Here is a 13,691-nt window from a genome sequence, read left to right on the forward strand (position 1 = left end):
AGATCCTCAGTAGGTTCCCCTCTGTCAGCGCAGAGCCTGACTCGGGGGATTGATCCCACGAACCATGAGATCATGACCTGAGCCAAAATCAAGAGTCAGACGCTCAACTGATGGAGCCGCCTGAGCGCCCCCTTAGTCCCAGTCCTGAATGAAACCACCTCAGCTATGCCATGGCTGCTCCTTCACCTGAGTACAAGCTCTGGAAATGCAGTTAGATGCGGAACGGGGAAACTGGCTCAGGGCCTAGCATGTAAGGGAGAAAGGAAGGTGGAAATTGACTTTGAAAAGCAATTCAGGGGGCTCCTGGGTGGCTCAGTTGGTTGAGCATCTGCCTTCGGCTCAGGTCATGATCTTGCGGTTCATGGGTTAAGAGCCCCACGGCAGGCTCTGTGCTGACAGCTGAGCCTGGAACCTGCTTCAGATTCTGTGTCTCCCTCTCTCTTTGTGCCTCTCCCGCTCACATTCTCTCTCACTCTCAAAAATAAACATTAAAACAAAATTTTTTTTTAATAAAAAAAAAAAAGAACTCAGGGGCTGCCAATCCAGAGTTCAGATGGGAGCCTGAAGGAGGCCTACTCATTTGGGGGCATCACCCCGCCAGACCCTTCAGGACTGAGCCAGCCTTGGGCTCCTCTGGCCCCACCTTAACCTGGAGCCCCACTTGTTCTTGGCTTACTTACCAAAGCGTTAATCTCTGGGAGACCACTGGCTTCTCCCTGCTTTTCTGGCATTTGAGGACTAATCTCACTTGGAAAATCAGGCTGAATGAGACTCAAAGAAAGACACAGCACAAAATTTTTAAATAACTTTATAATTTCCTGATGGATTTAGTTTGTGAATAAAAAAGAAAAAATGGACAAAGTGTTTACAATAATTATCAAGGCAAAGTTGACTATAACACAATTTCTTTGTAATGTCATTATCCTGTCAGTAACATGACTCTGGCCATCACACACACACGCAAACACACACGCACGCACACACACACACAGTTGAAGGCAGCAGGTGCATCTGCATCACAGACACCATCATTGCGGCTGCTACTGTCACCAAAAGGAACTCAAGCTAGGAGTCAGTGCCCAGTGCTCCTCAGCTCCTCACTAAAGTGCAGCTCCCCTCTTCCAAAGCAGAGGGGGCGAGTCCCAGGGAGACCCCCGAGTCCCCATCCTGGACATCCCGGTGTGCTCAGTAGGTTCCTGGGCTAGTCGGCTAGTCCTGCGTGGGCAGACAGGCCAGAACGGATGGTGTGTTGCCCTCAGGTAGGTCTGGCTGCATTGGAGCGTGAATGCAATACTGGTGCGGTGTGGAAAGAAGGGCTGGGCTTAGAGCGCTTGTTCTGGCCCGGGGCGAATTCTCTGGCTTCAGCAGGGTTCCCGTCCTTTCCTGATCAGGGCATCTCTAGGGCCAAGAGAGACAGCCTGGGCCTGGGAGATGTAGGGTCTAAAAAGCTTAAAGGGAAGGAATCTAGGGACTGAAGCCAGAAGGAACTGAGATCTGAGTACAATTCATTCACCTGGATTGCAGGCTCCAGGCTGGCCACTGCTTGGCCCATAGTGGATGAGTCACTGGATGATATAGCACCAAGTGGGCAGGAAAGAGGTTCTGTGGCCTGTACAGGGCTGCCGGGTGTGGCGCTTCCGAGTCAAGCCTAGGTTACCACACAGTATTAGGCACACTGAGCTGGGACCAATGTGGGTTTGAGGGTGGTTATGGGATCACAAAATTTGAAACCTCTACCCAGGGGTCCTGAGGATGTATAGGAAATCTCTGGCACAGTGGGGACTCTCTGAGCCCCAGATTCCAATTCCTTTTATGCAGCAGTTGTCTCTTTCACTCAGGCAGTCCCCTACCTAGAGTGTGGTCATCGTGTTTCCCAAGTGGCTAGCCCAGGTGCCACCTAAGCCAACTTGGGAGGAGGGGGAGGAGTTGGGCTGCCCCATAGCTTGAATTCCTTTATTAACATGATATCATTTTGCATTTTTAAAAACACAGCTCTTTAACTTTTCAGTTCTACAAACTACTTTTTAATATCTTAATAATCTCAACAATGGACACAATGTAACTGCCCCAATGCTCTGAGCCACACAGACAATATCGACAAGCAGAGAAACAAAGAGTAGGTGGGATGGGACAAAAATCCGCTCCCCCCAAATCAATCCCTAAAACCACCTTTCCCCCAAAAGAGTCAGAAGAAATACCTACAATAGGGTCACAGCACTCACCAAACACGTTGGAAGAAATCAGGAGACGCTTGGTTACAGTTTTGACACTAAAAAGTTTGGAAACAGTTTTTGCTTAAAAAGAGTAAATAAAGACAGCCATTTTGTTCAGAAGGATTTCCCTGTAATGTGTGTTTGTGTTTTTGCCCAAACATTCCCCTAGTCCGCATGGAGAAAATGCCAGATTCTTTTTAGAACATGTCTTTGACCAGTTCAAGTCGCTGTTCTGAGAAGCCCAGGGACTGGCAGTGATGGAGGGGTCGGCCTTGCAGGCTTGCAAAGGGTAGCATCCACACCACATCTACTGGTCTCCTTACCTGCTTCTCCAGTTCTGAACTCCTGCAGGAGGGACATGAGGCTGGGGAGGCAGACGTGGGAGTTACTGATATTGCTGACACAGGGCCCATGGTAACTTAAGAAGTGCCACGTGAGGGTCACATTCGATGCGACAACATATTCTTTGATTTGCTCTTTCCTCAAAACCCCCCGAGAGGGGAGCCAGCGGGCCTATGCTTCACTGCTGGGGTCAAAGGGGAGGGCAGGATGGTTCTGGGATCAGCAGCAAATCCAAATGCCAATCCTGAATGTTGCAGGGGAGGGATGACTAATAAAACTTTGTAATGACTTCCTCTTCTCTCTGGGGAGTGGGTGAGCCAATGAGCTCCTGTGGAAAACCAAACAGACTTTTACTGACAAAAGGTGTCAAGTCCCACTGCTACTACTGACACCAAAGGCAGTCTTGGGTCCAGTTTGCTTCACTAATATTTCTAAAGACCAACTGTAAGGAAGAGAGAGAAGCACTTCGATCTTTGTTAGGTTATAAGGTACTAGGTTAAAGGTTAGAGCTGAGATGGATTTAGGGATTCCCATTCATATTTCTTAATATATTAAAGCCTATTTAAAATCTTTTCCATTTCAAATAGTATCCAAGTCTTTGTAAATCTCAATTCAGATACTTCATCAAGAACTCAATGAGTACCTGGAATAGAGGTATATGAAAAGATGAGAAAATCACATTGTATTTCTTCAGCCCCACATTGGATTCCACTCACTCTTCTTCATCTTGTCCCCTTTCGTGATGACCTTGATTTGGGGTACAGATCTTTAGGTGCTAAGGGGCAACTAGACTTGCCAATGGAATGGATGAGTTTGGTGAACATAATAGGCAATGTGCAGTGAGCTTTCAAGGCTCTAGACCTTTGGCAGCAGTTGAGTGACCTAGTGAAACCATGAACACCAGAAGAGTGTCATGCAATGATAAGTCTTTGTGTGACGGGAATAGTGCATTTAGTAAAAGTTGGCTCAATGAGTTATCTCAACTCAAGAAGATACTCTAAGTGCTGGACACTGTATTAATTTTGTCCCTATAACATACAGTCAGGTCATGTTCACTACTAAAGTTTAGCCAGAACCTACTTTCATCTAGAACCAAACAGTCCCCAGAACCATTTGAGATGCTAGAATGACCACCCAAGAGAAATCAAGGAGATCCCTGCTACGGTTCACAGAGACCACACAGATAATGTTTGTCCCAGATATTTTTCTTACTAGAAGTATTTGTCCAGAGGACTTCAATAAAGTTTTGGAGAAGAAGCAACAAGAAGGCTTTAAATGAAAAGGGGAAGAAAGGAAGTGCAGTGAGAGTCATGCACCAAGTGGGCAAAAGTGACAGGTATTGTATTTGACAGCAAAGACAGAATGAGCAGGACCCAGGGAGACCTGCTGATGCCTTCCCTTGCCAAAGCTGCTAGAGAACAGCCAGAACCAGGCCACTTCTTTGTGGATGGCCTCTTCTCCTGCCTTCTCTGTTCTGCCGTAGTCCTGTGAAGGCTATTATCATACCTCAGCTCCTTGCATTATGGTAGATAAAGTGAGATGCTAATACACCAGGCTTAAAATACTGGGGGCTATCTACATGATTTATGGGCAGTGCAATAAATACATGGAATTGAGGTGATTGACCACAAACGACCACCACTTACTATCTTACCCCTACATCTCCCACTTCCCCTGCTTCTGGCCAGCCTGGCTATCAGGAAGCATCTCAGTAAGAAGTTTATGAGCAGAGTCCACTTAAACCTTCGATAAGAAACAGTCTACAGCTTCTCATAGGAGAGGCTGTTTTACAGCAGGGAATCAGGGCAGCTGGAGATATGACCATATAAGTTAATGGGACAGTCAAGGGCTGCTGGTGGGAAGATACTGGACTGAAGGCTTGTGATGACTTTACAGGCAGCATCATTCTTTGGGTGAGTAACTGGGGAGGGGGAAAGGACAAAATGCAAGACAAAAGCATTTAGCCCAGCAACTCTTATCAGAAGATGTGAGTATCTGGTGGGCGTCTGGCTGGAGAGGTGGTTAAAGGCTACATTTGGGTTAAGTGGTCTCTTTCTTGGTGCCTGATTATTTATTTATGACTGTCATTGTCTAAGCCTGGGAAAAATGCCCCTCAAAATGGCAATACCTTCAACTTGATTTGCAACTTTAGGGTCAATTTTTTGATCTGCAACATGGAGCTGGCCAAGTTCCACGTGGTGTACACAGATGTGTGAAGAAAACAGTATCTACTACTGCAGCCCCCCTAAACACTATACTCTTGCAGGGTAACGACGACAAATAAAAATCCCGAACCACCAAATAAGATCCTGCAGGCAAGTAAGTGACTCAGCTCCCTGCCCCTGAACTCATCAATTACATTATAGTGAGAAATGCTCATCTGTAAAACATTTTTTTATGAAAAAGATAACTTCTACTCAGAAGGAGTAGGGAGAGGATAGGTATACCTTTTACTGCTTTGACTCAAACAAGGTATGTCTCAGAGTCCTTTACATTTCTCCCTCACTAAAAAGAGACTTTTTTTCAAGGATGGATACCTAACAGTGACTTGCACATAGTAGGCATTTCATACATGCTATTTGAATGAAAGAATGGAGGAAGGAATGTGTGTGGGATGAGAAACATTCATTTGTGCCAGAAGGGAGGTTCCAGACAATGCACGAGGCTATGGTTATGGGAGTGCACATCAAGAGTAAAGCTAAAAGGGTAGAAGGTGGGTCATAAACTTCAGCAACTGCTGGGGCGCAAGAGCATACAAAGAACATGGATGGTGGGAAGGCAGAAGCATTCTTTAGGGGCTCAGGGGACTAGAATGCTGATGAGGGAGATGTTTAGGAGAAACCAGCCTGGGCCCAAGGAGCGGTCATCTTCTACAGAAGCAGAGCAGCAGGTGGTTGATGGCAAGGTTCGTGTCAAACCCCTCTTCTCTTTCAGACTGAGACGTAAAATCTGACAGATTAAGTATAATAAGGTCAAAGGTCTTAAACAAGAGGGACTGGGGGAGAACTGGTCACACCATCTTCTTATTAACTGGTTGAGAAGAGCAAGGATGAGTGAGACAAACAGGACTGGGTGAAGACTCCAAACTTGTGGTATTAGTGTTCACTAAGCCCTCATAAGGCCTGCTTGCAGCTCCCCTGCATAAAACATTACATGTGAAAGTGAGTGAAAGAAACAGTAAGAAGAGTCAGTTTCTCTTTGTCCCTGTTCTCTCTTTTCCCCCTCTCTCTTTTTAAGATTTTTTTTTTAACCCTTTTAGGAGAAAGCACCTGTTGTGATATTAGAACACTCAGCTCTCTGGTCCATTGGGAAGTTTCTTTCAATATGTTGAACTCCAAGGAGATTCCGGATTTAGTTCTCATGTCAAGGACAGAAGGTAAACAGGCTACCTACTCCATGTCCCACTGTAAGGGCAGAACCACCAGCTTCCACAGTCCTCTACTGTTGATGACCAGATGGCAGTTCTTCACGGAAACTTGGCCACTTACCTACCCTGGACATCAAGAAAATTAGTGTAGAGACAATATCCAAAGTAGAAAGGCAGAGTTAAGATGAGAGCTGTAGAAAGGGTGCTGGAATCATACTTGAAGGACCAACCAAGATGGGATACAGTTTGTAGTGTTTGCTGGGTGCCAGAAGCTCCTGGGAGCCTGTTCCTTCCAGCTCTTCTTTCTTGGCACCTGGATTTACTATAGCAGGCTGCTGGGCTGGCTACTCCCCATAAAGCAGGGTCAGGATGACTCTTCCAATGCGTTGACCACTTGCTCCAGGATGTCGGGGCAATGATCTGCTATCTGCTGGAGAATGGCATTGGCAAACTCCTGCAGTTCTGCATTGTCCCGCTCACCTTTTTCTAGCTCATTCTGAAGCTGAAAGGGAAAGAAAAGATGGATTTCAGATAAAATAAAATTATCCTGTTTGCACTGGGTTAAGAATTATTGTCCATGAATAAAGAAATTGCATTTCCAACAACATGGATGAACCTGGAGGGCCTTGTGCTAAGTGAAATAAACCAGACAGAAAGGCAGATACTGCATGGTATCACTTACAAGTGGGACCTGGGGGGAAAAAGTCAAACTCACAGGTTGCTATCAAGGGCTGGAGGGTGGGGGAGATGGAGCAGGTTGGTAAAAGGGCACAAACTTTCAGTTATAACATGAATAAGGTCTGAGGATCTAATGTATAATACGATGACTATAGTTGATAACATCATACTGTAGAATTAAATTTGCTAAGAGAGTAGAACTTAAGTGTTCTCATAAGGGGAAAAAAGGAAGTATGTCAGATGACAGATGTATTACCTCGACTGTGGGAATCTTCACAATGTCTATCAAATCATCATGTGCACTTAATAGATCACAATTTTGTCAATTAAACCTTAATAAAGCTGAAAATTAAAAAAAAAAAAGAGAGGCACTTTCTATGTGAAGTCTTCCTGCATCAACGTTAACAACCAGGAAAGTATAAACGTTAACATCAAGTGTTTATTCGTGAAGGTGTGACTAGTTCACCAGTAATCTGCAGAGCTGGAGCCCCAGCTCCAGTCCCCTCATTCCAGGTGGAACATTCTCTCCACTGTGTCCCAATGTCACACCTCTGTCCAGGATGGGGAAAGGGATACATGCATGACCTCAGGTAGGATCTTAATCTTGTGTAATGGTTCTCATCCTAGGGAAACTTACAATTTAAAAGACTTTCCCCATTTGCTATATACCACTTTTGTTCAGTACATTAGACTATCTGCTCATATAGCTAAAGAGATTATTTTGAGAAACATTTAAGATGCTTAGAAATATAATTCTAACTTCCTGTTGTTTCAAACACTCTCTTGGACATTCCTTCAAGCATTAAAACAACATTTATTGAGGGCCTACTACTTGCTGAAAGATGGAACGGATCTGGTCTTTTCCCTGAAGATCCACTTGGGTTAATGGAAGAAAACACGCAAACAGATCATTACAACACAGGATGGTAGGGGCCATGGCCGAGGCTCAGACATGCACTGTAGTGGAAGACATAATAGGGCTGTTTGCATCCTGGAGGAGTGTAAGAAGATGCTACTGAAGGCAGTATGTGGTGTGAATCTTGAAGGCTGAGCGGGAGTTTGCTGGGAGGTCAAAGGCAGAAGAGGCTTTCAAGCACATGAAACAAGGGCAGGTGTGTAGGGCTAAGAAAGGGCGTGGGACCTTGGGGATGAGGGAGCTTCTCAGCATGGCTAGAGCATAAGGTAAGGGGGCTGGGCAGAGAGTGACAGAAAATGAAGCTGATTATGCTAACTAATTTGGATGTAAATTAAAAAAATAAAATAAAAATAAAATAAAATAAAATAATTAAAAATAAATTTAAAAAAGTAAATGAAGATGAGGACACAGACAGGGCCAGACTGTTTGTAAAGCTAAGGAGTTCAGATTGAATCTGGTTAAAAAACAAAGAAAGAAACACCCACAAAAAGGAAGTCCAAGAGTTTTCAGTGTAGTAACATGGTCAGCTTCATTTTTTTAGAAGAGACCTGTGAAGATAAAAACATGTTAGCCTGAGTGGAGGGAACACTAAGCTAAAAGAAGTTTTGTGGCAAGCCCAGGTGAGAGTTAAGGAGGTCTAACATGGGGGCACCTGGATGGCTCAGTCGGTTAAGCATCTGACTTTGGCTCAGGTCATGATCTCATGGTTTGTGGGTTTGAGCCCCGCGGCGGGCTCTGTGCTGACAGCGCAACAGATTGAGCCACCCAGGTGCCCCTGTTTTAAGGACTGAATGAGCTATTTATATAAACTGCAGTACAATACCTGACACACAGAAAATTATGTATGTTAGATGTTGTTACAATTATTGTTGAATAGGTAAGATTACCTAGACAGAGCATGTAGATTAAAAGGCAAATAGAACCAAGTTTTTTTTTTTTTTAAGAACCAAGTTTTAATTACACTGCTGACAGAATCCACATGCTGTGAGCCAAGAATTAGCATGCTGCGTCTTCAAATATATCAAAGAGTTGGGAACAGATTTTGCAATCTTTATTCTGTTAAATGTTGACTGAATACCAGGACATGCAAGGACCAGATTTAGACTACTCTAAGTCTTGACGCATCTCAAGGTCTGACTGTGTCATATGAATATGAATCTCTGAAATGGGGAAACCAAAGAAGTAAAGTGCCTTTTAAATACAGCTGCAAAGAATATAACCCAGAAATACTGCTAGGTGAAAAGGCCACTATTCTCAAATCTCTTGAACAGAACTGAAGTCAATCACACAAAGTAACAGAGGAGGTTGTGAGGTTGTATTGCTCCAGTTTCCCATCTCAGTCCTTCCTAGGAATATTGTGAACATCTTTGGTTTATATTCTGAGTCGGATATCTGCACTTTACTCTCTACAAGTCACATATTCATTTCCTATGAAATATTTTTCTAATTTGGCTTCTGCTAAGCAGATAATCACGAAGTTACTTAATGGATTCATTTTAGTTTAAAAATTTTCAGGTTTTTTTTTTTCTAATTCAAAAAGTATTACGCATGCATTGTAGAAAAATTTTAAAACAAAAACACCAAGAAAAAAAATCAACTGTAATATTAGCATCAGGAGATAACCACTGCTACATATTTTGTCATATATTCTTTGAGACTTTGTTTTATTACAAACATACACACACACACACACACACGTGTAATTTTAGAAACAAAATGGCAATGATAGTATATAGATTATTTGTGAGCTGATTTTGTTTTCACCTAAAAATATACTATAAATACATTTCAGACCAAATCCCAAAGGCTCTTTCAGAGCTTGCTAACTAATTCTAAAATTTATCCCTATGTATAAATATACAACAGGAACCAAGAAAATATTTTAAAGGAAGAAAAACAATGTGTGGACTGGCTTACCAGATTACAAAACATACTGTAAAAAGCCACGAATTAGAAGAGTATTGTACTGATGAAATTAGATCAATGGGATTTAGAATATGATCAGGAGGCATTTGAAATCAATTAACTGTATTAGGTCAACTGGGCCCAGTTGTGGTCAGATTCTTGCTCATATCATACATAAACATAAATTTGAAATTACCTAAAGATCTAAATTTAAAAATTATACTGTGAATTCATATTCTTCTCATGTGCATACAAAACATTCTCCAGGATAGATCATATGAAAGCCACAAAACAAATCTTAATAAATTTAAGACTGAAATCACATCAAGCATGTTTTCCAACCACAATGATATGAAACTAGAAATGTTACAAAGTGAAAACAGGAAAATTCACAAATATTTGTAGATTAAACAACATGTGACTGAAAAACCAAAGGGCCAAGAAAGAAATCAAAAATTACTTGAGGAGCCTCTGGGTGGATTAGTTGGTTAAGCATCTGACTCTTGGTTTTGGCTCAGGTCATGATCTCACAGTTTGTGGGTTCGAACCCTGAATCAGGCTCTGTGCTGAGAGTGCAGACCCTGCTTGGAATTCTCACTCTCTCCCTCTCTTTCTGCCCTCCCCTGCTCGCACTCTCTCAAAATACATAAATAAACTTAAAAAAAATTACTTGAGACAAAAATGAAAATACAACATACCAAATCTATGGGCTACAGTAAAAACAGTTCTTAAGAGGGAAACTCATAGTGACAGATGCCTACAGTAAGAAGCAAGAAAGATCTCAAACAACCTAACTTTATACCTCAAGGAATTAGAAAAAGAACTAAGCCCAAAGTTAGCAGAAGGAACAAAATAACAAAAAAGACTAAAAAGCAATAGGAATGAAATTGAGACTAAAAAGACAATAGAAAAGATCAATGAAAATAAGAGCTGGTTTTTTGAAAAGATAAATAGACCAACCTTTAGCTAAATTTACCAAGAAAAAAAGTAAGAGAACTCAAAATTGGAAATTAAAGATGAGATGTTATAACCTGTACCAGAGAAAGACAAAGAATCAAAAAAGATTACTACAAAAAATTATATGCCAACAAACTGGACAACCTAGAAGAAATGCATAAATTCCTAGAAACATACAACCTACATAACTGAATCATGAAGAAATAAAAAATTGGAACAAACAGATTTTTAGCAAGGGAACTGAATCAGTAATCAAAAACCTCCCAACAAACAAAAGCCCAGGACCAAATGACTTCACTGGTGAATTCTATTGAACATCTAAAGAAGAATTAATACCAATCCTTCTCAAACTCTTCCAAAAAATAGAAGAGGAGGGACAGTGCCAGACTCATTTTACAAAGCCAATATTACTGATACCAAAATCAGAAAAGATACCACAAAGAAAGAAAATTGTGGCCAATACTGCTGATGAACATAGATACAAGATCCTCAATAAAATATTAGCAAACTGCATTTAATACTACATTAAAAGGATGTACACCATGATCAAGTGGGATTTATTCTAAGCATGCAAGGATGCTTCAACATCTGCAAATCAGTAAAATGTGATAAACTACAGTAACAACATGAAGGCCAAAAGTCATATGATCATCCCAACAGATGTAGAAAAAGGATTTGATAAAATTCAACATCCATTTATAACAACTCTCAACAAAGAGGGTATAGAGAGAATATACCTCAACATAAATTAAAATAAATAAAGGAAAAAAAGACAAAGGATTGGGATCAATGTATTATGAAAGTATTAGGCTTGTATACAAGCCTAATAATAGAAAAATGGGCAGAGGATATGAACAAAAAAACTCATTGAAGAAAAACAAATGGCTAATAAGCACATAAAAAATACACAACCTCACTGAGTATTAATAATTACTAATGAGTAGTTAAAGAGATACAAATTAAACAAGATAGAGTTTTGTTCCCCCTATCACACTGGCAAAAGACTGTTAATCCGTGTTGGTATAGATTTGGGGAAGTGGGTACTTTGATACTGCTAAGGGATGGAAGGACTTTCAATTTTACTCTCTATATGTTTTTTTTTTAAATTACAGTTGACACACAATATTACATTAGTTTCAGGTGTACAACAGAGTGATTGAACATACCTATATGTTTATGCTATGCTCACCACAAGTGTGGCTACCATCTGTCACCATTACAACACTATCACTATACCACTGACTATATTCTCTACGCTGTACCTTTTATCCTCATGACTTATTCATTCCATAACTGAAAGCCTGTATCTCCCACTCCTCTTCATCCATTTTGCTCAGTCACCCATCCCCATCCTCTCTGACAACCACCAGTTTGTTGTCTGTATTTATAGGTCTGTTTATGCTTTTTATTTGTTTATTCAATTGTTTTGTTTTTTAGATTCCACATATAAGTGAAATCATATGGTGTTTGTCTTTCTCTGACTTATTTCACTTAGCATAATGCCCTCTAGGTCCATCCATATTGTTGCAAATGGCAAGATTTCATTCCTTTTTTACGGTTGAGCAATATTCCATTGTATATATGTGTATGTGTAGATACGTCTCTCCCTTCCTCCCTCCCTCTCTTTATCTTCTTTATCAATTCTTTATCCATTCATCTATTGACAGACACTTGGATTGCTTCCATAATTTGGCTATGGTAAATAAAGCTGGAATAAACAGGGAAGAATGCATCTTTTCAAATTAGTATTTTCATTTTCTTTGGGTAAATAGCCATTAGTAGAATTACTTAATCATATGGTGTTTTTATTTTTAATTTTTTTGAGGAGTCTCCACACTGGTTTCCACGTTGTACCAATTACATTACTTCCAAGAGTGCACAAGGGTCTTCTTTTCCCCATAGCCTCATCAACACTTGTTACTTCTTGTCTTTTTGATTCTAACCATTCTGACAGGTATGAGGTGATACCTCATCATGGTTTTGATTTGCATTTCCCTAATGATCAGTGATGTTGAACACCTTTTCATATGTCTGTTGGCCACCTGTATGTCTTCTCTAGAAAAATGTCTAGTCCTCTGCCCATTTTTAATAAGATTTTTAATTAATTAATTAATTAATTAATTTTTTTTTTTGGTGTTGAGTTGTACAAGTTCTTTATATATTTTGGATATTAACCTCTTACTGGATGTATCCTTTGCAAATATTTTCTCCTATTCAGTAGATTACCTTTTTGTTTTGTTGATGGTTTCCTTCATTGTGCAAAAGCTTTTTATTTTGGTGTAATCCCAATAGTTTATTTTTGCTGTTATTTCCCTTGCCTGAGGAGACAAATCTAGAAAAATGTTGCTAAGGCAAAAATCCAAAGAAATTACTGCCTGTGTTTTCTGCTAGCATTTTTACAGTTTTAGGTCTCAGATTTAGGTCTTTAATTAATTTTGTTTACTCTATATACTTCTATATTATTTAATACCACAAGCAGCATCAATTTTATAAGAAATTTGGATAAAAAGATATAATATAAATATTCAAAGCTGCATGTGTTTTTAAACATGTAATTCTGATATTCCAAGACTGAAAAGGGGCAAACAGAAATGTATAAAATATTCATTCAAAAAGTATTGATTGTTTTGCCAATGAAAAGGAATTTAGTTCTGATACATGGTATATAACATGAACCATGAAAACACTATGCTGAGTCAAATAAGCCAGTCAACAGAAGACCACATACTGTATGATTCCATTTTTATGAAATGTCCAGAATAGGCAAATCCAGAGTCAGAAAGTAGATTAGTGGCTGCCTAAGGCTGGGGTGGGATGGGGTAATTGGGAGTGATTGCTAATAAATATGTGTTTCTTTTTAGAATGATGAAAATGTTTGACAATTGATGTGGTGACAGTTGTCCAATTCTGAGAATGTACTAAACCTATTGAATTGTACACTTTAAATAGGTGAATTGCATGGTGTGTGAATTACAGCAAAATAAAACTGCAAAGACAGAAAAAAAGGAAAGAAGGAAGAGGAAGTTTCTTGAAGAGTGTGGCTGTTGAGATGAGGGCAGGAAAGAGGGTCTGGAGAAATAGTATGAACTATTCACAGAGGCACAGAGGAGGAAATGTACTTGGCTGTTCACTGAAGTTCAGGAATACAGGAATTACTGGGTCTTGACAGAAGCAGTACCAGTTCTTTGAAGGTGACAAAAGGTCCTTGGGCTGGCTAGGCTTGGGCACTATCCCTCAGAGGACCCTCACTCTATTACATGGTTTCAGTGAAGCCACACCTAGGGCACTGCGTTCCATTTCAGGCACCTTATTA

At 40.6% G+C, this 13,691-nt stretch overlaps 1 protein-coding gene across 10 annotated transcripts in view; it reads right to left on the bottom strand.

Moving 5' to 3' along the window:
- Positions 1 to 793: 793 nt before the first annotated feature.
- The window catches only part of ERC1 (ELKS/RAB6-interacting/CAST family member 1), a 518,359-nt gene continuing 505,461 nt past the window's right edge, over positions 794 to 13,691 (bottom strand). For all 10 annotated transcript variants that reach the window (XM_043565007.1, XM_043565004.1, XM_043565003.1 and 7 more), the window contains one exon: positions 794 to 6,424. In XM_043565007.1, coding sequence (XP_043420942.1) covers positions 6,287 to 6,424 — 138 coding nt within the window. In that variant the 3' untranslated portion in view covers positions 794 to 6,286. The remainder of the gene's footprint in view (positions 6,425 to 13,691) is intronic.

This window comes from Prionailurus bengalensis, chromosome B4 (genome assembly GCF_016509475.1).
Source record: "Prionailurus bengalensis isolate Pbe53 chromosome B4, Fcat_Pben_1.1_paternal_pri, whole genome shotgun sequence".
Taxonomy (NCBI): Eukaryota; Metazoa; Chordata; class Mammalia; order Carnivora; family Felidae; genus Prionailurus; species Prionailurus bengalensis.